Source organism: Triplophysa rosa, linkage group LG11, assembly GCF_024868665.1.
Source record: "Triplophysa rosa linkage group LG11, Trosa_1v2, whole genome shotgun sequence".
In the NCBI taxonomy this organism is placed as follows: Eukaryota; Metazoa; Chordata; class Actinopteri; order Cypriniformes; family Nemacheilidae; genus Triplophysa; species Triplophysa rosa.
Window position 1 is genome coordinate 9,323,993 of NC_079900.1, and position 27,993 is coordinate 9,351,985.

The window sequence follows — 27,993 nt, forward strand, 5'->3', positions numbered from 1 at the left end:
TCCCTTTAAACCCACTTCAGCCCTTAAAGTCTTTTTTATTTGTGGCTTTAGCACAAAGTAATGCTCCCATTGCAATCTCTATAACTGTCTCTCAGTCACTAGAGTGCTACATGTGCTATATTAGGACTATGGTTACTTGCAGAAGATGTTTCTACAGGCTTACGGACAGATTGTCATGTCACAAACACATATTTAACCACATTCACAATTTTTGCATTCTGAGGCTAAACACAGATTATTAAAAAAGTGAAAATTCTCATTTGGGATTATGAAAGATACTGTTTTTTATCTTAAAAAAAACAATGTGTATGGTCACAACGCTCTCAAATGTACATCTGTAGATTTTGTTTTCATTGTTCTCCCGTGCTTCTGGGTTTTGAAAGAGAGTGGGAGAGAGGCACAGACAGAAAGAGAGAGGATGGAAATGGGAACAGAGAGAAAGAGGGAGGGACAGTGGAGTAACCGTAAGAGGAGAGATGTAGTAGAGATTGTGCACCTGACTGAGAGAGGACATGGAAGAATGCAGAGCATCTTTTGACCTTATATTAGGACAACCCAAAAACCAAACAAAGAAAAGGAATTTTAAAAGAAAAGGTGTGGACAGGCTGAAGAATTGATAGAAGACATTGAATAGGATGGACAGAATAGGATCCCAAGCAATGAAGAAAAGAAATGAAGCCTGTATATTGAACCGCTGTTGAGAAAGAGAGCGCAGAAGAGCCGTGACAGTGCAGGGTGACATCACAAATTGATGGGCTGTAGAGCGTGAGCACCAAACTTAAGCACCTGGACAAAAACTGCATCGACAAGAATGCATCCTTCCAAACTACAGTTGTAGCATCCGATTGCTGTTGAACATGCAATGGTCTTTAGAGCTGAGAAACGGAGGATTCAAGTAAATAATGTGAATTTTGCAAAAGGCATTCCAGTTACGGTTCTTAACAAAAAGCGTTTTTCAACTCATCTGAACCAACACGCCTTACTTCTCTTCCAGAAATCTCCTCCTCTGGGGGGTCTTTTATTGCATTGATCTCTACTTTCTCTGGCACTCTCTTTATTGCTTTATGTGATGGATATCTAAGGATCAGTCACCATGCCAGTGATGAAAGGGCTCTTGGCCCCTCAAAACACCTTTCTCGACACCATTGCCAAGCGTTTTGATGGCACACGTGAGTACTTGTCATGGTTTGTTCTGCAGGTTTTAGACTGTATAACAGAAATCTATCTATCTGCCTCTATCTCTCTAATATATATATATATATATATATATTATACTGTAAATAAATATATATATTTATATACAGTATATAGTGACAGGGGTAATTTGCTGATAATTGTTTTAATATGCATAATTATAAGAGTTTGTGTTATTAAGATACTTTTCGTGTATACAAAAAAAGATGTACTTTTTGTCTACATATTCTTCTTTATACCTTTTGCCTGCAACACTGACTGTTAAAGTTTTTGTGACGTAATAGTGTAATATTTAATTTAGGAGTAACACTTCTAAAGAATATTTTAATATGCATATAAAAACAATATAGCTCTTCTAATGACTAATCATGGAAGTTATATTATTTGATGCTTGTTTTGAAAATATAATTGCTGTTGATTTACCATAAATACTATACTTTATGAAGCCAGTAAATCTATCTGAAATGTTGCTCTGATTGAAAAAGTTGAAATTCTGTCATTTTAGTGTCTGTGGTTCAGATGAGCGATGCTGAGCTGTTTGTTTCCTCTTATCACAAATATTCTGCTTAAATATGTGTATCATAACATCTTGTGTTGTTCCGGAACTCATGGAGACCTCTTGCTGTGCATGTAAATTATAGTTCAACTGCTGAATTTGAGTGTTTGTGCATGTGCACAAAAGCTTCTTGTAAAAAAATCAAGAAGTGTTATTCATTATAGGAACACTGCTCAGTAGCGTGGGAGTTTCACTGTATAATATGGTTCAAACTCAGAAAACAAAAGATGGAGAGGGATTGTTTTATATAAGTGGTCCACCTTTTCTGACCTTTTACAGCCTTGATATCTGCTTAGAAAACACAGAGTGCCGCGATGACTAAACCATGAGTATTTGTCATTGACAGTGTGCGAGTGTTCAACCTGTACTGTGTCAAAAAGTCAGTATGTTTTTAGCAGGAAGAGGGTAATCCATCAATACAGCACATTAGGTTCTGTTTTTTCCAACGTGACAGTGTAAGGTTTACATCTAATCCGTTTTGCTTGTTTCCTAAGATCAAACCCATAATCTTTGCGTTGCTAGCAGTATGATTCACCCTTTGAGCTATAGGAACCGCACACATTATTTTACCTTCAGACAGTCCGCAAGCTCCCTGTACTTCCCTAATGAGAGCTCAAAGCCTCTCAGCCACCCTCATATCACATGTGAAACCGAGCATCTGGTGTCAGTCTGCTTCCTGGTCGGTCTGTAAGGAGTCTGCTAATTGGATCTCTGGAGAGTTTGCTTTTCACCTTTTCACTACTGCTCTGTGATCAGGCTAATAAAACAAACCAATAAATACAAGATAATGACAGTAGGGCTGTCACGATTATTAAATTTGATTGACGATTAATTGTCTAATAAATCATTGCGATTATGACGATTAATTGTCTGTTTTGGGCCTTCGGCGATTATGACGATTAATTGTCTGTTTTTGAGCTTTGACATTTAATTCTCATTCATTTTTGATTCAGCGATTGAAACGACCATATTGTTCTGAATACAAGACTATGTTTTTTTCTTGGAAATACATCGGAAAAAATTGGGTCATCATATATTTAAGGTTTAGGCTTTTACCTGTCAATAATACAACCACCAAATACTTGTAAATGAAGTAAATTGATCAGGTGTGAATTGAAGCCACCATTAAAATACTATCAGTCATAGAAAAGCTTCTAGTCTGTTTTTTTCTCACTTGCAAGACTACAGTAAAATTTTACTTGTGTGTTAATGAAATTTTGGTAGACTGGTTTTCACACTGAGATTTGCTTAAATAATATTAAATTGTACTGCAGGTAATTTGTATATGTTTTAGTTTTTTTTTTAAGTGATTGTGTTGTGGTGGTACATTTTACAAGTATTACCATGCTTTAATAACAATATATACACTAAAATATGCAATATGCAGATGCACTACAGCTCCCCCTAGCGTCTTCTATAGAGATGTGCGATAATTGCGATGATCCGAAATCATCGCGATGAGGTCAAACAATCGCGATGAGACGATTATTTAATAATCGTGACAGCCCTAAATGACAGCATCAACACAACAACTTATAACAAATATTTGTAACTACATCATGTGAAATAAGCAAAAAGCTTTCACTTTCTGTGCGCTTTTATTCACAACAATAAGTTTCATCGTAAGGATTCTAAACACAAGGTCTTTTTGATCCGTTGATGAATCGGTTGCTTCTCTCAATTGTTTCTCTTAAGCTGCGTTCACACCAGCAGCAACAGGATGCTCATGTCTTCTATGAGGTCATAAGGAGGCATTCTGGTTGTCATAGTAACAGATAAAACTGTCGCCGCTGTTGGATGTTGTTTCATTTTATATTGACCTTAAATCAGCTTTATATCACTTCAAATGTTTAATATAAACTACGTCATATCAATTAGGAATGAGTATCATCTTTTTTAACATCATCCTTTTATATGATCTGAGACTGGTCGTATAAAATCAGAAACTCACCCACAACAAGAAAGTTACCTAATATTCTGTCCGCTGAAGTAACTGGTGAGATGGATGATGTGAGCTCTGAAAGTCGCTCATTGTTTGTGAAGTTAGATTCGTTTTAAACGTTGCCTTGATGGACACGTTCACATCCTGGAAGGTGCCAAGCTCCCATTAAAAATGAATGAGATCATGTCGCTGCTGTCGCTGGCAGATTTGGACAACAATGGGATTAAACGCGCACTTGCTGAGGTCTGTTGCTTCTCAGATTTTTTTCTTAGTTCACATTACAAATTTGTCTCCTGGGGTTTCATAAGACATTTCAAAAATATCTGAATAGCTCAGACACTAAAACAAAAAATCTGAAAGTAGAAATAAATTGAAAAACCAGAGATTTCAATCAATATGAGCTCAAAACAAATTGAATCTTATTTATAAAAGACCACAACTACAGTATTATCAGTGTTACTTTTTATAGCTCTCTACTGTCAACAATTGTAATATTTTTATGTTGGAGAAACATCTGTGGAATAAAAGAAAACCCTAAGCAATAAAGTTTTTCACTGGGATCGAACGTGAAATTAAAATCTCAGCCTGTGTGAATGCTCTTCAACAAATCAATGTTCACAACTCTCAGCACAGCCAGTCACATGAATCATTCTTTCTGCTGTTGTCAGGGACAGATTTTCACACCATGAAATGTCACGCTGACCATTTGCTCTATCACTTTAATAAATGACCTCTTAATATCGTGTCACACCATCCCCATCATCGCTTAAATCAGTGACAGTATGTGCATGTGTGAGTGACAGACGTGACGTGTGTCTCTCTCTCTCTCTCTATGTGTGTCTCCCTCTTCATCATAATAATTTTAATTGCCTGAACCAGATTTTAATAGAATGGAATGTGCTTTTTTCAGTCTTATTAAAACGGTTGTTTTATAATTTACAAAGAGATTGTGCTGTAGTCTGAATGTCAGCCTGGCTGTGATTTGGCCTCCAGCCGTGTGTCTAGTTGTCGTGTTGCGAGAAACTAAGGTTGTTTTTCAGCCTCTCGCCTTAGAATGAACATAAGCATTCATTTTAAGTCTTAATCGCCCTTTTAGCATGTTATTAAAGATTGTATGGAAGTGTGCACGTGCATTGCGGCATTTGGACCTTTCAATAAGTCAATACTAGGGTTCATAAACCTAAATGCAGACATAAACCAAATGGCAAATTTGTCGAGGCTTTTCAAGGGTTTGAAGGCTTTTGGTGAATACTCGTATAGTTGCATTCAATCCCTGAGAAAGTATTTTACTCATGAATATGGATTAATATGAATGTGACACACATTTGTACATAGCTTCACCTCAACTCATGTATTCTTGTATGCACTATACAGTGTATGTACAGTAGCATGTTGCATATTACCTTAGCAACAGAATTCTTCGCCATATTTTGTCTGCTGTTTTTAGCAGCTTTCATCTGGCAGTGTTGTATTTTTTCTGTTCAGGTGTTTGGCAGTAATGTGATTTGTGCACATTAGTCACTCTGGTACAAGATGCTCTGAAAATAAATGCAACATTAAATATATCTAAAAACCTATTTCTTTCTGAGTGTTTTGTCTAGTTTGCGTTGATATGAACTTGCTTTCACAGTTCATTTTAAAAATAAACTGTAGGCACTGTCTCCTGGTTACCTCAGCAGCAGAAATAGGCACATTGACATATATTTTTTTATTATCTTTTTATATATTTCCATAGCAACTGATACTGAGAACATCTTGTCTTAAAACCACAGCATACAGTGATAAAAATATCAATATCTATAACTTTTAAAACTGTCACGTGTCGTGACATTAACAGTCATGGGCATTTAATTGGGTAGATATGCATTTTTAAACACACACACACACACGCACACACACACACACACACACACACACACACACAGTTCATGAACTTCTTTATTTATTTTGGGTTTTTATTCCACTTTTCCTTTGTAGAATTATGAAAAATGTGACTAGTTGTTGTTAAATGCATAATCCAAATCACCTGAAGTCTATTTTTCAGAGTGTAAAGCTCGATCGTTTTATGATACTGTTTATTTTTACAGTTTTGTTACCAAAAGTGCTTTTAGATATTCTTTGTATGTATATACTTTACATGTTTATTTTTTATTTCATCCAATTGTCAATAAAACGTTAATCCAGCGTAATTCCCAAGGACCAAAATAGGTATTTGATGCCAGGTATCAACATCTATTCAATTTAATTTTTCTCGTATAGTTTATTGTAGTATTGGTGTATAAAAATACAAGTTTTCATTTGAAATGTAATTAGCAAAGGATGTTTTTGTGTACGTATGGAAATCATATGAGCCTGAATAGTTTTAGTATCACCACTCCTTCTTTCTAGAATGCACAAACCACAAAACACCAGATTTTTATTCTGCTGTGTTTGAGTATGGCCTTTTTTGGGCTTGATGTAGATCTACAGGGTGATATTAGGCATACTTTTGTTTTTACTTCGAGATGACTATAATGCACAACATTCTTTCCAGCTTATCTGATACCGTAGACAGATTTCAGCCTGTGATAATGATGAACACTAAAAATGGTCAGACAAGAGCACATACAAATTGACCTGAATATTTAGCTTTATTGCAGGTCTGATTTTGATTCCCAGAGAACACGAAATTAATAAAATGCACCTTGAAAGCATACACGCAATATTGTTATTTCAAAAATAACATCAACAGATCTAAACTCTAAACTAAAAGTTCCTTTGTTAAATGTATGGTATTCACTGAGTGTATGAAACATGAACCCCTCAACTGTTTTATTTGCTCATTTTGGGAACATAAATCGCTTCATTCTCTATTATACAGTCATTCATCTGTTTATTCATTAAGTGAGTAGCACAGAAACCGGCTCACTATGGGGGGTGTTTTGTGTACTGAGGTTGATGTCCAGACCGGTGGATCAGGAATCACTTTATTTAGTTTTGCTGCGCCACTGCACCCTATTGATTCTTCCACAAACAAGTGAAAATGGGGGTTAATTGAACAATTGATGGATGGATGAAATATATTCCCCAAAACAATAATTATGAAAGATATGTAATATGTAACATGATACTAGTCACTTGTCTGTTTTGCCTTGTTCAGTGATTGATTTTCATAAAGCTTTATTCAATACGGTTAATCTGCATGGTTGACCGAAGGGTGTGTGGGGTCGCTGGAAAAACATTAATTTGTGTTTTAAGAGGTTATTTTCTAGTATACTAGGTTTTGGTGTATTGATAGCTCCTGTATTCACCAATTGACTGGTGTATTGTGGGAAAGGGGTCTGCCAGCTTGGGGTCCAAGATAATTAGCTGCGATTGATATATTTAGCATTGAGAGCCAAAGGCCATCCTAAGACTCTTTCACACATACAGTACACAGACACCCACAGTCAATCAATTCTTATATAATCTGCACAATTTAGGTGAAATGGATAGCAGCGTTACTATGGAAACAATACACAGTTCCTTTAGTTTTCAGCCACCGATCCAAAGCATTGGGAATAAAACAGGAAGCCTATAATTACCATGATAATGAGTCTTACCAAAAGAAAGAGGGAGGGAGGGAGGTAGAGTACTGTATTGTGACATACAGCCTTCCATAGGATGATGGTAATACCGTTTTAATGAATTGTAACACTATTCTTTTTTAATTTGCTTACTTTTGTGTGTCTATGTTTGGTGTCTACAGACAGTAACTTCCTGCTGGGCAATGCTCAGGGAAGTCGAGGGTACCCTATTGTGTACTGTTCAGATGGGTTCTGTGACCTCACCGGGTTTGCACGCACCGAAGTCATGAAGAAGACATGCACGTGTCACTTCCTGCACGGACCGGAAACAAGTGAGAGAGTGACCCAACAGGTGGAGAAAACTTTAGAGGGACAGAGGGAGTTCCAGACGGAGGTTCAATATTACAGGAAGCACGGTAAAGACGGTTAAAATAAATAATTTGGTTAAAGGCACACTGATCCTTGAAAATATTTTTAATTGTAATGTAATTAATATCAGGGTTTTATTCGAATATACAAAAATGGCATAGAATGTTTTTTAAATAAAGCTTTATGCTAAAAAGTGCAATATCCGTTAACGATATTTCGTTGATTCTGGCTTGTAGTAATATTTTGTAGCCATTTTCTTGAACTCTAACTCCAAACATACACAAAAAACTATTTTATTACTTCCTAAATCATATATTTGAACAAAGATGTCAATATTTCAATGTTGGACATCACTTTGCCTTCTAATGTATATTGGATGCAATGTGAAATTCTGACATTTACTTACCCTCATGTCTTTTCAAAACTCATATGACTTGCTTTGTGTGTAAAACAAAATTAGCTTTTTACTGTATAGCAGAACATCCTAGTTGTTCATTCCTGTACAATGAAAATAAATGGTGACTGTCAAGCAAAGAGCACCTCAGTCCTTTCTGCTAAATTTCTCCTATTGTGTTCCACAGAAGAAAGAAAATCATGACACAGCACGAGGGTAAATCATGACAGAATGGTCATTTTTTGGTTAACTTTTCCTTTAATGTGTCAGTTTGGTCACATTGCGGTCTTCATACATTTACTTGGTCACCTATTCGAGTTAGATTTCTAAACTTGAGACTGAAAAGAAACGAATAGGTTATTTGTACTCATGTGACACATACTCAGCACTGCATTATGAAGTTACTCAGCGACCTCTCATTTAGAGAGTGGGCTGCCCGTGTATAAAAGCACTCATGGTATAACTTCTTTGACTCCAGGAACGTCGTTCTGGTGTCTGTTGGACATCGTGCCTATTAAAAATGAGAAAGGAGAAGTGGTTCTGTTTCTCTTGTCCTTTAAAAATATCACTGACTCGTACGGCAAATCACATCCCTGCTCTAACACAGAAGGTAAATGGATGGCAGTGAGCCATTGTTTGATTCTAATGGGGATGTAACAATATTATCGATATCGTGTTATCGCTATAGCACAATTGTCTGAATATTATCATGGTCACATGACTGTATGAAACGATAAGTCTTCCGGGCCTAACATAGAGAATGTTAGAAAAAAGAATAGATGTTACCTTTGGCAAGGTCCATCTGGTGCAATTATTTTATTTTATCTTATCTCATACTATAACTCGTACCTCTAAGCAACAGTTATGATAAGAGGATAAAGAAAAGAGGATGCTTATGGCACGTTTCCAAGTCATCATCATGAACTTTATACCGAGGTATTATCGTACAGTGAGATTTTGATATTGTTACATCCCTAGATTCAAATGATCTTTTCTTCAAGGTTTGACATGTTATTTTGAGAGTTTATAGCCAGATTCTTAAATAATATGTTAATTTGATGTGTCAGAGGATGGCACTCAAAGCAGGAAGTCTGGTGGAACCCATCTGAGTCAAGCTCGTGAGCGAGGCCGTAGCGTTCTGTACCACCTGACCTGTCAGTTCACCAATAGGAGCAAAAGGAAGCTGCCTAATGTAAGTAAAAATGAAACCCAAAGTCATTCTCACTTGTTTTTCTGTATAGTAAATCAGAATGTTGTCGCTGTCGGACTGATAACTCATCTCCAAAATGACCACTTTTTTCAACACACATTTTTTCAAGCATTAAACATTGTCTTGGCAAAGTTCTATTTAAAACTTTTAATTGGTTACACATTTTCAAACCCATAGACAAACATAAAAAATGTTGATACAAAGTTTCAGTGCAACAGCGACAATATTTTATTCTTGTTACTCGTGTAAGTTTAAAGAATATGCCATTTTTTAAATTTGTATAGAAAAAGTATGTTTCACACATGGAAAACCATGATTTGATTTTAAGCCTCTTAAGCTACAACTGATTTTCAAAACTTTTACTAAGTTGTTTGTAAACAGGTTTGCAAATGAAGTCACCTGTGCTTCACTGATATCTGACCTGACAAAATTCAGATTTAATATTTGCATCAAAAACAAAATTCATTCTGACCTGACAAAATTAAGACAATTATATTTTTAGCACATTCTACCATTCAGAGTAGCTGTGCCATTTCAAAGCAAATGTTAAATGTTCTTGTTCCGCGACATTATGGGCTGTGGCTTCACCTTCTCAGAATGTCTCACTCATTTTTACAAATTTTTCATTTTGAATGCTACAGGTGGAGAGTCAATGAGCATTCCTATCTGCAGCAATTAAAAAGCCATAGGGAAAATAAATGAAACCTTTTGATTTGTTGCAGGTGTTTTAAATGTCTTTAACGCAAATGACTAAGCACACATTTAAATTTTCACTCCTGCAGATGTGGAGCACGACTTCAAGTGCACGCTTCTTTGAATTGCAAAGTGATGGTGACTTCACAGGATTTGCTTCCAAAGCTCCATTCACCTTTAAAATTCATGTTGTTTCTTTGAAGACAGGAGCTGGAGAGATTGGTTTATGTGACTCGTAGCGAGTGGTGCTCGCCTGCATCTGTTCATTTTAATTAACCTCACGTTCTAGGAGATTTGTTCACGTGATAATCTGCAAAGTCTTCCATTTAATGAGGTGACTGCATGCGTGTGCACATTGGGCCTGCGGGTCGACAGTTAATTTAAAACCCCAGTCACAAAGGCAGAGCACAGCGTGCCCCATATTCACACTAAAGATTCGGTGAAAGATTTTTGGATCAACTATGATGAGAATCAGTCGGAATACTACAGACTAAAAAGACGAATTACGGAGGAAAATTGCACTCAAGTAAACAGCACTTAAAAACCGCTGAGAAGTGACTTGCTTGCATGCGAAAACAAGTGACTTTAGTAATACAGACTTCTGTTCTATAATTTGGGTTGATCATTTCAGGATCTGGTATCTTTTTATTTCTTTTACAGCATGTTTTTTCACAGCCAACCCTACCGGAGTACAAGGTGGCGTCGGTTCAGAAGTCTCGTTTCATCTTGCTCCATTACAGTGTGTGCAAAGCCTTGTGGGATTGGTTGATCCTCCTTGCAACATTTTACGTGGCTGTGACCGTCCCCTACAACGTCTGCTTCTCCGCTCCTGACGACAGCGAACATGACAACCCAGACTGTAACTCCGCCTCCAGAACCACCCTCGCCAGCGACATAGCTGTGGAGATGCTTTTCATCCTCGGTGTGTGCAACAGTTACAAAATGTCAATTTCATCCATCGCAATTTGCACTCATGGTTCACAGTTCATCAGTAAACATTTTTCCTGAAGATTGAACTCACGACCTTTGAACAGCAAGCACCAGTGTAGAATGTGAATTGGAAAATTACCTGGATGGCCAAAGAACCCATTTTCATTCCCCTTTTTGTCGCTTTTTGCTTTATTTTCACCTTTTTTGCTGTTCTGTTTTTAAATAGTGTTAACTTCTTAGCATCTGTCGGAGTTCAAAAAGCTTTCTCTTTTTAAACATGTTAGTGGGGTGAAGACCTCCTTCTACTCGCACCGCCCTTTAAATCCCTTCCGTGTACACACTCCCAGTGTAATCTGGATTTTATACATGCTTGAAAAAAGGAAATCTCTTTTCGATAAAAAGGTGCAGACGCCCCACTGTGACAGTAATTTAATAAACCACATGCGCCGCACAGAGGTTGTAAAATAACTGGATGATGGGACTAAATGTACCGTGTAATAATTATTGAGGATTAGGACAACAGGTGGCATGAATATTTATGGAAGTCCAGTATGTACTCCATCACACCAATTAGCATGTTTGTAATATTCGTACGTGCATAGTCAATATTCGTTTTTGATTAGGGAAAAGATGTTTCGAAGATTTTTTTTATTTCTGATGTTGGTTGCCGACACATCATATTTGTAAAATGGCTCTATGCTTTTTTTTTTGCATGTGTTGTGCGTGTGCAATAAAAGACTGTAAGTGTTTTTTTTTATTTCCATAGACATCGTCCTGAATTTCAGAACCACCTACGTTGGGCCCGCGGGTCAGGTGGTTTATGATTCTCGCTCCATCTGTCTTCACTACTGCACCACCTGGTTCATTCTGGATCTCATAGCTGCCCTGCCATTTGACCTGCTCTATTTATTCAACATCTCAGTGGTGAGAAGTCACATTAAATCTGTGCACTTACAACTTTATGCTATACAAACTGTGCTGGATGCTTGGTAAATGTTCAATTTGGACCCTTTGTACGGGTGTGTTTTACAGACTTCCCTCGTCCACTTATTGAAAACTGTGCGATTACTCCGTCTGCTGCGCTTGCTGCAAAAGTTGGATGGTTATTCTCAGTACAGCGCCGTGGTTCTTACTTTGTTAATGTCTGTGTTTGCCCTGCTGGCACACTGGCTGGCCTGCGTTTGGTACGTCATTGGTCGCAAAGAGCTTGCCAGCAATGACCCCCTAACCTGGGACATCGGTGAGTGAATGTTTGGTGTAAAGACAAGATGCAAGATGATGAAACTGGTATTTTACTTTAAAGGGGTCATATGACACGGCTAAAACGAATATTATCGTTTGTTGTAGATGTAATGCAATGTGTATACACGATTTAAGGTTCAAAAACGCTGTATTTTCCACATACCTTGCATGTTTGTATCTCCTCTTTGCCCCGCCTCTCTGAAACGCGCAGATTTTTTACAAAGCTCATCAGTCTGAAAAGCGAGGTGTGCTATGATTGGCCAGTTAACCAGTGCGTAGTGATTGGTCGAATACTGCAATCGTGTGACGGAAATGTAACGCCTCTTACCATATTTGGAACATCAGGTTCCAAAGCAATTGTACTGACAGGTACGCCCACCTTACTTGCGTATACATTTGGGCGGTCTTAATCAACTCATACCACGAACTGACGTGGATTTGTGGGGGTGTGGTTACACGAGGCATTTCAGGCAGGTCTGGGTGAGCATTCGCTTTGAGATGCATCTTTTGTTCCGACACTTTAATATTTGCAATTTTACGTGTCTAATACATGCATGGGCGGGCAACTTATAACACAACAAAGACACATAAAAACAAGTATTCGCGCCATATGTCCCCTTAATACCTCATTTGCATCTGTGAATTGATTACAAAATCAATGCAGACATTGCATGCATATTGGCCTACTGCCAGCAATCATCGCCATCCATAATTCATTACTGTAGCTTCTCTCAGAAGCAAATACAATTTTAGTCCCCTAAATTAATATCTTTCCTTTCTCGTTCTCGTTTTCTGTTTTTTTTTTTTAGGTTGGCTGCAAGAGTTGGGGAAGCGTCTGGAGACTCCGTACACCAATGGTACAGTTGGTGGCCCTTCGTTGCGCAGCGCCTACATTGCTTCTCTGTACTTCACGTTGAGCAGTCTGACTAGCGTTGGATTCGGAAACGTCTGTGCCAACACAGACGCTGAGAAGATCTTCTCCATCTGCACCATGCTTATCGGGGGTGTGTTCAACGGCTCATATTTCAGACCTAATGTATAATTAGCTTGTTTTGAGGTCGCCTGTTTTTGGAAACTTTGCATCCATTTGAAATAAATGTCTTGTTTAGGAAAGTTTGGTTTCCAATTTCAGTATGTAGAACATATTGTTTACTGAGATGATTCAGACGGGCTAATTATACGTGACACTATTGTTCCCTCCGAGCTGTGCATTTATTATGTTCCTCACAGAAAAAAACTTTCAGCAGACTCAAAAATCTCTGAAACAAGCAAGAGATATCTTCAGTCAGGGGGCTAAATGAATCTGCAGCATTTTATTTGTCGGCATTTGACTCATTTGTGAGAGCGTATTAGGGGTGAAACGGTTCAAATTACTCACGGTTCGGTCTGTGTCACGGTTTTAGAGTCACGGTTTCGGTTCGGTTCGATTTGTGCTATGTTCAGGGAAAAGGGACTACAGACAAATAAAAATAAGAACAAATAATCAAGCTACAAGTAACAGCACCAATAAAACAACAGAGCAAAGCAGAAAATTAAATAAGATACTGTATATACCTTTTAAGGTAGAAATGGATTAAAGTAATCAAATAAAACATAACATTGCATATGTACAAATTAAATAAAGACGAATCATAATTGAAATTACAGAAGCTATTGAGTCACAAGCAGTGAGTGATTTCCTTGACTTTTAACAGACAGCAGGAATATGCTGCTGTCGCTTTAAGAGGAATGAAACACATCCAGAACACTGATACTGTACACATGCATTGTTTTTTGTCCGTTTCGTCCGTTCACTTAGGACATAACCTATTATGTTTGTTAAGATACTCGACAAGATAGGCATGTTGACCTACTTCGTGTGTGAATTTGTCCGTTTAAGCGCTTCAAAGACAACTCAATATTTGCGCCATGTCTGAGACTTTCCTTATGCGCGCTTCGGATCTTCTCACAGCGCGCAAGTGAGTTTTCTTCTGCATCATCTTGCACTTAAATGTTTAAATTGGCAAGGCTTGAATGAGTTTAGTTTAAACAGCAACATGTGCTGTTCAGGTCTCACCTGCACTCGCGCGCTCACAACACCGGGTGATGAAAGCATAAATGACTGGTCATATTACAGCATACGTCAATTGAAATTTGTCTACGTTATTTTATTTGTTTTAGGTATTAAATGTGTATCCATCGACAAACATACATTAGCTGAACTTTGTCAGTCTGTTTTATGCATTATCATTTTTAACGAACCACATTATAAATGCGTCGTCAGATTTAAGATGAACCGCGGTCCAAGCGCGTTGGACCGTGTGCTGAACCGTTGGTGGAGAACCGTGCGGTTCAATTATTTACCGAGAACCGTTACACTCCTAGAGCGTATCCATGAAAATATAGAGAATTTAAGTTCATATTGCCACATTTGGAAGCCCCCAGTTATATTTATTTATAAATATAAGTATATATCATTTTTATATTTTATAAAATTGCTACACAACGCAAAGAGTTGAGAGAACACTGGTTAGCACTTTCATGCTGTTTAATAAGCAGTCATCTATCTTGTTATCACCCACAGCGCTGATGCATGCGGTGGTGTTTGGGAATGTGACAGCCATCATCCAGCGCATGTACTCTCGCCGTTCCCTCTACCACACGCGCATGAAGGATCTGAAAGACTTCATCCGCGTGCACCGCCTGCCCCAGCAGCTGAAACAGCGCATGCTGGAGTACTTCCAGACCACCTGGTCTGTCAACAACGGCATCAATGCCAATGAGGTGAGACCCTTTGAACAGAACCAGCTGCCCAACCTGACAACTTTATAAAGTTGGGAGACCATTTTCAAATAATTTAAACTTTTTGTGGCTCATGCTTTAGTTGAATAAAATGTATGTTTTCACAAAACAAAAACATACGTAGACTTCTCTGAATAAAAGCTCTAATCACAGTTTGATAACACACCACCATTATCAGATGGAGCACAATCCATAAGCACAAATCTGGGTCACATCTTTTAATGGCATAATTATAGCACTGTTACTGAACACTGTCATTATTAAGTCAATGTAGCAATAGAAATTGGATGGCTCCAGTGGCGGAGCTAGAGTTTTATATATCGGGCGGCCAAGGCTACTTCATAAAATGTGTATGTAACCCTGACCTGGCATCGAATTATATATAAATAAATCCTAGGATTTCTGATAAGAGGTACAAGTGACAATTAACTTCCCAGAGTTTGTCACAAATGTGACAAATGTATACAAAACAATTGCAAAAAGTAATGAGATTAAAGTAATTCTAAAAGTATGTAGATGAAATGAATTATAAAATATATAAATAATGAAATTGTTGAAAACATAGTTTAACCCTGATAACTTGTTTAATTTAAACAGAAACAAAGCAGCACCAGATGTGTCTTTAAACTGATGTGGATCAGAGCAGCATATATCTGATAAAACATACACTCATTCCATAGGACTACAAGATTAAAACAAAATCATTGATGCTGATTATTGCCCTTGATGTTGTAATCTTGATTATTACTTTCAGATATTAGAATACACGCTTCAAAACAAGCTGAGAAGCGTTTATGAATTATTTTATCGCTGTTTTGATTCTGTAAGGAACATAAAAATCAGTTATTCTCAAATGGGAAATATACTATATAGAAAACAAACAAAGAACATCCAACATCACTAAAACACTCAATGGCTTCAGGTAATACAGTAAAGAGTCTGACTACTCTAATGAATCTCTTTCTTACATCGCATCTGTACGCGGTTGTTAATCATAAACTTTTTGAGCATGGCGCACTTCAACACAGCTCTTCTTCACCGTCATTTAAACGCCTCTGATTGGCCAGTATATTCATACAATGAATTAGGGGAAGGATCAGGTGATCAAGGCTAATGCAGATGTGAAAGCTCTGACCTGCTGTGACCTACAGTACATCAGTGTAAGAGCTCTTCAGGAGGTTTTCGAACTCTACCCAGAATACAGCAGCCGCTTCAACATCAACATCACATCTGTTTTACAGGACAGGCAGAAAATAAAGTGTAACCATAGCACACACAGTTGTACAAGATTTGCATGTTCAGTACAAGCTTATGCAGTATATTATGCAATTTTACATTATATATGTGATAGAAGCACTCAGTCACATACATTTCATATCTGTCAAATATTCAAATTCAAGTATGAAAAATGCTCAAAGTTGTAGCATAGCAAAAACGCTGTCATCCACATTCGTTCATTTTCCCCTCATCTAATTTAGATTGCGACTGTCTTCGCTAGTTTTTAATTATGCAGGGACTGCTTTTCCTCTTTTATCTTGAATTTGGAGAGCAGTTTTTTTCACCTTGTTGTCATTTTATTCCAAAGCCTCTGTTCATTTCCGACCCTGATGTAAACAATGTATGTTGGGAACCTCTGTTAAAGCGGCAGTCCGTGGCGCTTTAACAGAGGTAAAAGCCTCTTTGGCCTCTTTGTCGCCATCTCAGTTTGTAATTGCTACTGCAGGTGATGTGCGGAGATATTTCTTTGCGTGAGTTGTGATTCGGCGCTGCTCAACTGCGCGGATGAGTCTGATGTTTTGAGTCGTGGCCTGTGACAGTGCAGCGGTGAGAATCTTCACTGTACATCAGTAGCGCATAATAAACACAGATAACATGGAAGATGATATAACACGAAACAAATAAGAACATAAACAGACACAAATAGCGCAAATGGAGGCTGTGTTGAAGTGTTTTGATATTATTTCGGGTGCTGGGTCATTTTGTTATTTCTTATGGAAGCTCCCGTAACGCGAACCGGACAGAAGATCCCCGAACGCGGCTCTCAAATGCTGACAGGCACGGTCATAAATCATTGTGCACCATACAACTATATTATATACTATATGCAAAGCCTTGCCATCATATCCGGGATATAAGTCCGTAAATTTGAGTAAAATTTAAACAGGCTTCACTTGTCCGTGCTAATGAAATACAGATGTGGGGAGGTAATTTCTAAATCACACGAGGTCCCCAGATAATACTAATCCCGGGCGAATAGGTCTTAAATTACATTTATCATAATGAACATAAAGAGAGAAAGAACAACCGATGAAACTGTACCCGTCTATATTAACACAACAAGTGCGCTACGGTTTTTGTGTTATCTATTGAAATATTAAAAATTTGTCTTACCTGTTCAGAAGACATAAAGCGATGTCTACATCCGTTTACAATCCTTTCAGATCACGGAGTTCCCGTCACCTTTGAAATGCCTTGCCCATATTACTTTTCGCACGAGTCCGATCACATTCCCTGTTTCTTTGTAAACCGTCTTCAGTTCGTTCGTTCTTGTTTTTCACAAATGATGAATCCCCAGATGTCAACACTGCTTGGCGTTTAAAAGTAAAAGTACTAAACGCCGCCATAAATAATACTAAACGTTGTATGAAATCCTACCCAGCGGTTGTGAGTACACGCTACAAATCGCCTGTCACTCGCAGCATCCACGAGCTGGCTAGCAGCCGGATCCTCTTCGTTCTGTGTACGAATGTGACGAAATGACGCGCAGACGAAAGACACCATATAAGGATCTCCGGAAAAGTCGACCCGACAGGGCAAATTACAAACCATTATTACAAGCGTTCCGTGGTGAATCCAGCAAGGGTAGTGACACAGTTTTAAACACCGTTCTTTCATGTACTAGCTCAATAATTGGTTTTAGCTAATTTTTACTCCAAAAAACTTGCGGACTACCGCTTTAATGGAGCCTAACGTTAATTTACACAATGAGAAGTTGTTTAGGAATCCTAAATCCAAGGCTAAACAGTGAAACTTATTTAAAACACGATGCTTCCTTCTTGTGTATTTCTAAAGTTTGTATGAAGTACACCTGTTTAGAATGTTAAAGGAAAAAGGGGATCTCTCCCAACACTGTTTATATTTATCTAAGGTTAGAAAACGCTGTGAAAACTTTACATTTATTCAACATTTAAAAGTGTAAGGTTAGAAAGTAGGTATATAGCACATTAATGGTATGGTTCAACAAAAAAACATACCTGGCTGAGTTTGACTTGAAATGGCTAGCAAGCAAAAGCGTGTACGTTTTAATATTACATTTGTTTAGCAAATTGCAGCGAACCATTTGCTTCTTTTCTATCTTTCGTCAGTCTTTATTTTTTTCTGTTCGAAACAAAGTAAAGATAGCGATAAATGCCGACTCGCTTGACTTTCGTGTTCAGTGATGTCATGTGCAAGCACTGCCGCCAAAATAAAAGCTTTGTTCAACGAGAGGTGAAATCAGATGTCAATCAACATACAGTAAGTAGCGAATCAAATTTTGGGGTGGCACCCAGGGTGGCCAATTGGATGTCAGGGGTGTCAGTGCCACCTTGGACCCCCTCTGGCTCCGCCACTGGATGGCTCACAATGGAGAGACCCATATTTGATAAAAACAGCAGTGGGAAAATCTTAGGTGTGCAGAGAAAAACAACGAGTGACTAGTGGGACCTAGCTCATTTGCACTCTGTCACGCTTTTAATTTATTTAATTTATGCAGTGATTGTGAAACACTAAAAGCACGGTTCACAGGAACTCTTACACCCTTTAGACAGCAGTTGCTGGTACGGCATATTGATAGAGATAATCTTATCTCTTTAGGGGGATTACCTCATCTAGTTCTTCATCTAAGAAAATGAAATCTTTTCTCTTTTTTCTCTTTCGTGTTGATTTATTTATGTATTCAGTATTTTCCAATGAAACAGCAAAATTGGGGTGAGGCATATTAAAGAAATTATCCCTCTTTTTTTTATGTCAAAAGCTTTTAGTGTGCAGATATGAACCATGATATGCTACTTGCTATTGATGTAACACCGTGTATACACCTAATGTGGCCCGATGCGACAAGATACAATAGAACGCATTAGAACCCATTATAATTTTAAATTTTGTCCACACCGGACTTGGCGCGTCCGGTGTAGACATGGTGTTAGGGGAATGGAGCATAGAACATTTAGTTCAATTCAATTGAAAAATCTAATTTGATTATGAAGATGGTTTTTAATAATGTGGTCCATTTGTTTATCTTTTCGCCCTTAGCTTTTACATGACTTCCCAGACGAGCTGCGTGCAGACATCGCCATGCACCTCAACAAAGATATTCTGCAGCTTCCCCTCTTCTCCTCAGCCAGTAGGGGGTGTCTACGTTCCCTATCTCTGCACATTAAGACGTCGTTCTGTGCGCCTGGCGAGTATCTTATTCGCCATGGAGACGCCCTGCATGCTCAACACTTTGTCTGCTCGGGGTCTCTAGAAGTGTTGAAGGACGGCATGGTGCTGGCCATACTGGGTATGTTCTTCTCATCTTGTCAGACTTCAAATCCAACCAACTTCCTGCAGACAATCTGAGCCTTTCCTTTTAATAAACTTGATATATTAGTCAGTATCAGCTCAGACTGACAAAGCACTCAAATTGATTGAAAAAAGGGCTGTGTGACTTTAAGGGTAAAATAGGGAATTCATTTAAATGTTTTTTAAAACACCTAGACAACAAGAGAGTTGACATAGATGCACCTGATATGATTGGCTTAAAGGTAAAGGAGACCTGATTGGTGCAGACCTGCCGGGGAAGGATCAGGTGATCAAGGCTAATGCAGATGTGAAAGCTCTGACCTACTGTGACCTACAGTACATCAGTGTAAGAGCTCTTCAGGAGGTTCTCGAACTCTACCCAGAATACAGCAGCCGCTTCAATGAGGATATACATCACAATCTCACCTACAACCTCAGAGAGGTAAACTGTCTTTCAAGACTGGCAGAAAATAAAGTGTAACCATAGCACACACAGTTGTACAAGATTTGCCTGTTCAGTACAAGTTTATGCAGTATATTATGCAATTCTACATCATATATGTGAAGCACTCAGTCACATGTATACATTTCATATCTGTCAAATATTCAAATTCAAGTATGAAAAATAGATACTAAACTACTTGATTCTGACCAGCCATTTGCCGCATTCTGAGTTTAGAATTATTTGTACTGTATAATGACCCCTAAACTGCAACTGACTGTCCTTTCAGGCAACCAATATCTCTTATAGCACTTTGTGATATTCTTCTTCTCATTTTTAAGATGGGGTAACATGCTGTTTCATGCATTCTGACTTTTTTACACTGTTAAAAGTGCTGGCTTCTCATGCTTGACATGGTCAACTTGTTAAAAAACAAGTTGGACGTGTGATGTAGTATTTCTGTGCTTGATACACTCCCTCAGCACTCAAACTTGTTTCGGAACGTTTTTTATAAGTCTGGATCCCTGTTTCGTAACTGATTCGTTTTATTGGGCAATTCTCCCGGAAAAGCACTCCCACGGCAAGGCGAAAGAAATAGCCCGCCCACGTGCCAACCGACGAGCTATAGGAAGACCCGCTTATCAAGATTGCACTGCAAAAAATGACTTTCTTACTTAGTCTTTTTTTCTTGTTTTCCAGTAAAAACATTCTTGAATCAAGAAGCATTTTCTTGATGAGCAAAATGACCTAAGAAAATAAGTCTTGTTTTTAGTCAAAAAGTATGAAATTACAAGCAAAAAAATCTGCCAATGGGGTAAGAAAAATAATCTTGAATTGAGTGACTAACAAAAAGGTAAACCTTAATTCAAGATTATTTTTCTTTCCCCATTGGCAGATTTTTTTGCTCGTTTTAAGCACAAATTCACTGAAATTTAATTTTTTTTACTAAAAACTAGACTTATTTTCTTAGGTCATTTTGCTCATCAAGAAAATGCTTCTTGATTCAAGAATGTTTAGACATTTTTACTGGAAAACAAGAAAAAAAGACTAAGTAAGAAAGTCATTTTTTGCAGTGTGGCTGCGCTGTGTCAAGATTGGCTGCACTGTGGGCCTGCAGCTGCAGCTCGTTACTCTTGCAATAGTGAGAGAAGTTTAGGTGTGTTTGTTTGTTCATGGCATTTCAGTGATGGGTATCATATAAACGTTTGATATAAAGCTGGATTTGGAGATCGTTTGAAACTGATAGATGGCGCGGTCCCAGTGGTAAAAGATGCCAGACATGAACTGCACGCAGCAAGTCAATCGGCGTATATGCATAATGTAAAAAACACGAAGGGATTAATGTGATGATGTATTGTGTGCTCGTGCTGTAGTTCCGTCCCCCTGCCTGCCTCCAGCAGCTCGTCTTTTTCCAGAAATAATCGTACAGCTGTATCTCTCTTTTATAAATTTGATCAAATTAAATACTCTTCGAAGATACGACTTATGCAATACTACTGTATAGGTACTCAAGATTGTTATGAGATTGGCAGAAACTGCGTGTGTTACCCAATCTTTAAATTAATTTGAACTTGGATTATTATTGCCTATGTTACTTTCTTGATTTGTAATATATTGTTGCTGTCCTTCCAAAACCTTGGATGTCCAAATTCGCTGTTTTTGAAAAAAAAAAACACTGTACTTTTAAATGATTAAATACTGAAAAACGAAATATGTTGTCAAAGTTGACAAGCACTTTTTAATACTTTTTATTGGTTAGATATTTGCAAAACCCAGTGAAAAACATAAGAAAAACATGACTAACATAATGATTTATGGTAAAATAAAAATCGAAATACAGATACAAGGTACAAGAAGAAACAAGGTTTCAGAAGGACAGCAACAATGTTTTATTGTACATAGAGGTAGCACATATTGATACACATATTCACAGTAAATATTTAAAGGAACAGTTCACCCTAAAATGAAAATTCTGTCATCATTTACTCACCCTCAAGTTATTCCAAATCTATATCAATTTCTTTTTTCTGATAAACACAGAGAAAGATATTTAGAAGAATGCTTGTCACCAAAGAGTTCTTGGCCACCATTGACTACCATAGTAGGTAACAATACTTTGTCCTGTTGAACACAAATGATATTGAATAATGTAGAAGAGCAAACCGTTCTGGGGCACTTTTGACTACCATTGTCATTTTTCCTACTATGGTAGTCAATGGTGGCCAAGAACTGTTTGGTTACAAGCATTCTTCCAAATATCTTTCTCTGTGTTCATCAGAAATCAGAAATGTATACAGATTTAGAACATCACGAGGGTGATTAAATGATTTTAATTTTTAGGTGAACTGCCCCTTTAATTTTGCAATGGCCACATACTCCAATTGTTTAATACAAGATGCTCAATGAGCTTTTTGAGCTTGAATTATTTACAGTAATACGATTTTCTTGTTTCTCAACAGGGCCAAGCCAGATTTACACGCTCAACACGACTCCCACAGGTAACACCATTGAACACTTTTTGTGCTATCTGTTATTTTCATGTTTTTGTTCGTATAATCCCTTAACATCACACACACGCATGAACCGAAATGCCCGTATTGATCAAAAAGCCATGTTACATAAGCTCCCAATTATTAGCGTCACTGCCCGCCGCTGTGTGTGAGAGACATCAGAGCTGGCAGACGGAAGCTCATCTGGATGTGTCTTTAACAGGTGAATTAGCAATCTGTTTGTGGCACTGACCCCAGCGCCTGAATGCATTGCCAGCTGTCCTAATGATCAGTACAGTCACACAGAACACATACACGGACACAAAAACTCTGAAGAACATAATGACACGGAACAATGACTCGTTAATAATTGTGTTCTTACATCACGCAAGCAGAGGAAGGGAGCAACGGGTCTCAGTGGGATTACGAGGCAGCACGGAAGACATTTTAGTGCTCAGAGGTTGCTGAGAAGTGTGAAAGTTTAGAAGTCTGAGTTATGGTTTATTTATGTAGGGACTTTTTCAGATGTTTCTCCTTAAAAATATTACAGGGGAAATGAAAAGAAACACAAATAAACCATTGACATACAGTAAGAATATATTGTTATAAAATTAATGTGGGTAGCGTGACTCAGATCATTTGGCCTTAGAGAATTTATGCATCTATGGTTAAAAAATATGAAAAATGTCCCCAACTAGTGAATGACCCCTGCTGAATCTAACTCATTTCCACCACTGGCTTTAGTCATTTTAAAAGAGTGACATTTATCTTTTCTCTGTGTCCTTGTCTCTCCCGCTAGGAACGCTTTGACGATTCAAAGCTGCCGTTCATTGTGGAGACTGAGCAAGAAGAATCCGGACAGGACATGGGCCGGAAACCCCTGCTCTCTGGGTTTGGTGGTCCTTCATCACAACCTAATCTTAGTGCCATGCTGGGGGAGGAATTTCGAAACCTCAGTATGCTCCGGCTCTGCAGGTCCCCCATTCAGAGCTCCCGGGTACAAAGCCCCTCTCCTCAGATGCCACTCAATGAGGACCTGTCTGTTGGCACTGTGCCCGCTCCTCGAACAGAAAAGAACTCCTGCCACAGGCCAGCCAAACTTCTTATTCCTGCTCTGAACTGTGTCAGTCCACTGGACCTGAGCCCAAGGTAATGAGAAACTAGAACTTCATATGTTATAGGGCAGATATTGATCATTGAAAAGCTAATGTCCTCATGTCCGTCCTGTAGGGTTGTTGATGGCATTGAGGATAATGAACATGCGTTTCATTTCAACGTTGAGCATAGTGACCAGTCTCCTAACACAGAGGTCAAAGGTGAGGGGAATGGTTGTTTAATATGAGACTTAGTGCAAACTAGACTTGTTTTAAATCAAATGTGTGTTTTTGGTTGATAGAAATAGTCAATTGATAGTGAGCTTGCAAAAACAATTATCAAAGCAAATTAAATTTTCATGGTTTCTGAAATATCTAAAAATGTAAACACACATTGCACATTTAGTGGCTACAATTACATTAAAGGAACAGTTCACCCAAAAACGGAAATTCTGTCATCATTTACTCACCCTCAAGTTGTTCCAAATCTGTATTATTGTTTTTTTGTTCTGATGAGCACAAATAGAGATATTTGGAAGAATGCTTGTAATCAAACAGATCTTGGCCACCATTGACTACCATAGTAGGAAAAATTATTTGTTCTTTGAAGATATTTTGAAGAATGTAGGAAAGCAAACAGTTCTGCGGCACTTTTGACTACCCATTGTAATATTTCCTACTATGGTAGTCAGTGGTGGCCAAGAATTGTTTGGTTACAAGCTTTGTTCAAAATAGATTCAAAATACAGATTTGGAACAACTCGGGGGTTAGTAAATGATGACCATAATAAGAAATAAGAATCTGCCCATATGTTAATATTATTTTCCACATAGGGGACTTACGTGAGTTTACTACTTTTTTTGTCCTTTTAGACCCATTTCAGGTGGGCGCAAACTTGCTGCTTGAGACAGAGGAAGTCAGACAGAGTCTCCGTCAGCTCAATGCAGAGGTATCAGGACACACACACTAAAAATATCACAACACATTATAGCCATATCATTTCAGTTGTTAATCATTCTTATTAAATCTTATAATTTATTATAGGCTATTATAATTTATTACTTTAATTTATAATCATATTTTGGTTGATTTATTATTTATACGTATATTATACATTTATTTAAGTATTCGATTTAATCTTATTTCTTGCTTTGCAGATGAACCACCTGAACCAGGAAGTGTCCTCGCTGACCAAGGAGCTTCATGAAATGATGCAGTTCCTGCACAGCCACGTGACCCCATCTCACTTCACTTCCTCTCTTGCCCCCTTCAGCTCTTACAGCTGTCACACGTCATCCAACTTTACCAACGTGGCCTCCTCTACAACCGACTGGTCATCTCGGCTGGGCTATAACATGTCTGCTGGTGCCTGTTTACAACCGGACACCTCTCTGAGAGATTCTTTAGGATCCAGGCACACGTGCACTTGCGGTGAAAGCCATGCCCAGGAAAGAGGCTCTGTTTTGGGGCAGGAAGGGGACATTGAACTCCTTCATCAAACGCCTAATCCCCACTCAACCTACACCCATTTTCCATGCTGCCCTGACCAGGAAAGGGTTGCCACCCTGGGCGTAGAGAGTCAGCCAATCCCCTGTCAGACTTCTAAGACCACACCCAATTCACCATATCTAAGACATCAGGGTCCCCGTACTGGAGGGTCTCTCCTGGGCTTGGCTTCAGCTTTTCCCGCCAGTGGATTGGTTCCTCAGGTTAGAAGTGGAGGTTCCACTGTTACCCCTAGCAACACGTTGCCTCTATGCAGCTATAGCGTCCAGAGTCAATCTCATCCTTCTCTGAGTTTACAGATGACCTCTGACCTAACGTGCCAGCATTCCAGAGCTCCCACGCCGATCCATTCATCCATTACACCAACAGGCCCATCACAACCTCTCATAGCTGTCAGTTCACTTATGCATGCTGGGATTTGTAGTACAAATATGCTGCATTTCCCCACGGGACCCAGACAGAATGACCTGGTGGGGTCAAGTCCTTTTCACGTACTTAATCCCATTTTAGCATCTACTGGAGAAAAGGAAAAATCAGAACATGGACCTGCTAAGGAGTGACGTAGCTAATCCTGGATGAAGATGCATGTACATGCTAACGTTAACAGTGTCTTTGTCTACTGCATGGTTACTGCCTTCGCTTAGGACAAATACAGCGCATTTGCCATGCTGTGTATATGGGTTATATTAGATATATTGCAGTGGCAAATTGGTGGTTTGCGGCTGTGGGTTCTGAGTTTTGACCAAGACTATTGTTTTAAGATAAATGAAAACTCCACAATTACAGTGGAACTTGTCTGAATGAGTCATTACCCCTGTTTGTATTTAGGCTACGCGTGCAGTCTGTTCCAACTGTTAGTTTTATGTTGCTCCACAGGGCTTGGTTTTACATTGGCAATTTCACTGTGTAGGTTTTGTACACTGTCCCCCGGGACTGAGTCATGCATCACAAAGTGCCAGAATTTCCAGGCTCTGTTGTCACGCTGCGTTTTTGTCAGAGCCCGATTTTGAAGCTCTACGTTTAAAAAACTTGAAACAGATAAATGTATCTTTATTACCCAGACACATTTCAAAAGTGCATTACTTTGATCTCAGTTTATATGTTTAAAAGCATGTGTAAAATATGTAATGATAATGATATGGATTTATTTTTGTGGCTGAGCGTCTGAAAAAATATATTGATTCATGCACATGATTTATATTCATTTAGTTCTCTCACTTCAAATATCATTTTTAAAGACTTTCTCTTGCAAAATGGGCCTCTTTTATACTGGTATTGTTAAATAAATCTCTCATCTGAGCCTAAATGAAAAGCCATGCAATTGTAAAAAAAAAAAGAAGAAAACATTTGCCTGTTGACAATGTCATCCTCGGAGAATAAACCATAAACTTGTTTGCCAGCCATTGCTTATTTAATGGAGTAGATTTGATTGGCCAATTACTTGAGAAGCAGGCTGTCTGGACTTAAATAACATAACAGATTGTATTGGCAGTTAATTAGGCTCCTTTGCGGCAGATAGGCTACTGTAGCTGCGATTTTTAAGATGTACTACTGAAACCAGAACTTCAGGAGGAATTACTTATTGATTCCTCACGAAAGAAATCCATATAGTTTCTCTCCCGTGGGCTATTCAAAGGTTAAACAATAAATCTTTAGGCTACAAAATACCACGTAAAGAGCTTGTTGATATTGTTTGTTTGCTAAAAAGTTCATCACAGAAACTGTACGATGTCAACGTGATAAATATACAGTTCACATGCTCAACCTCCAAAGACACAGTCCAAACAAGTTTATACAACATATACTAATACTGCTGTGTTGCACAGATCTCTCTTAGGCTCTCTTTATCTCTGTACGCCCACTATATCTCTCTCTTTCTCTCGCCCTCTCTCTTTCTGTCTACATCAGGGCTCCAGACACATCATTAGCCGCAGGAGGCTACCCACACACTGCTCGATTGAGGGATAATCTTAATACTAACAACCTGTTATCTCTCAGTCCCTCCCCAGGACGCTCTGATGTATGTCAACAAATTATGAAGTATCTACAGTATATCTCTGCATCTCTTATGGTGTTTTTATATAATGTTGTTGGCGGATGGGGCAGTCAGTGGGCGTTGATTTGGCCTGCTCAAATATCTCAGATTAATTTATTATTAAAAATGATTAAAAATCTATCACAGGCAAAGATCCAGACATAAAGTATAGCCTATTATTGAGGGGAAATAACAGCCCAAAGGTACATTTATAGAGATAGACAGTCCATCAGGACTGAAAACTAGGGCTTCTAATAATTAGTTCTAGAAGACCTAAAATATAGAATGTGGTCCTAAGCTTTAAACTTTATTATTATAAACTTAATATTTCCTAGATAATGAGTGGAAACGGTTGTCGGTGTGTAACTTTTGCGCAGTTATTAAAGCAGAATATGTGCGCTCTCCGCCTCCACACAACCTTAATGACACGCTGCTCACTGATTGCTGCACATATACCGCTGCGATAATTAGCAGGTTTTGTTGAATCTAAAGCATTGTAGAAAATATCAGATTTAAATACCAGTATGCGACTACGAGCTAAATAAAGAAAAATGACATTGGATGAAAACGTTTACGGCCTCTTTGAAGCGCAGACAAAATTAATCGTAATTAAACTATTCTGTGGGTCTTATATAGTTCATACTACTGCTGACAGATGAAAACCACGTTAACACACCGAAATGAAATATAAACCATTTAATGTTTAATTGACTAGCGGCTAGCCTGTAGCGCCCCGGCTTGGCGATAATTGTTTACTACATGACTTTGAGGCACATGCAGTGCTGATTTTACACTTAGAGCCTGTTATTTGGTTTGACAACGAACAAGAGTCAGTTATTTTCCATGACAATTTTACAGAGTACCCCATAACAACTAAATTGTATTATCTTATTTATTATCTTATATATATTTATTATCTTATATCTTGTTTAATATTTAGGCTATCATAAATATAAGAATGATCTATATTTAGTTTTTTTATTTATAGTAGTTAATATAGACAAAGAGAAAAAACGGAATATTTCT

The 27,993-nt window shown here is 38.2% G+C and overlaps 1 protein-coding gene across 1 annotated transcript; it reads left to right on the plus strand.

Moving 5' to 3' along the window:
- The first annotated feature begins 431 nt into the window (after nt 1–431).
- On the plus strand, nt 432–27,832 carry kcnh4a (potassium voltage-gated channel, subfamily H (eag-related), member 4a). The gene is made up of 16 exons (XM_057346630.1): nt 432–1,169; nt 7,420–7,653; nt 8,479–8,610; nt 9,068–9,192; nt 10,564–10,825; nt 11,600–11,757; nt 11,866–12,073; nt 12,885–13,079; nt 14,639–14,838; nt 19,150–19,399; nt 19,644–19,843; nt 22,303–22,341; nt 23,132–23,481; nt 23,563–23,648; nt 24,299–24,375; nt 24,584–27,832. Exons 1-16 carry the CDS (start codon nt 1,094–1,096, stop codon nt 25,490–25,492), a joined length of 3,501 nt encoding a protein of 1,166 aa, XP_057202613.1. The 5' UTR covers nt 432–1,093; the 3' UTR covers nt 25,493–27,832.
- Nucleotides 27,833–27,993: the final 161 nt, after the last annotated feature.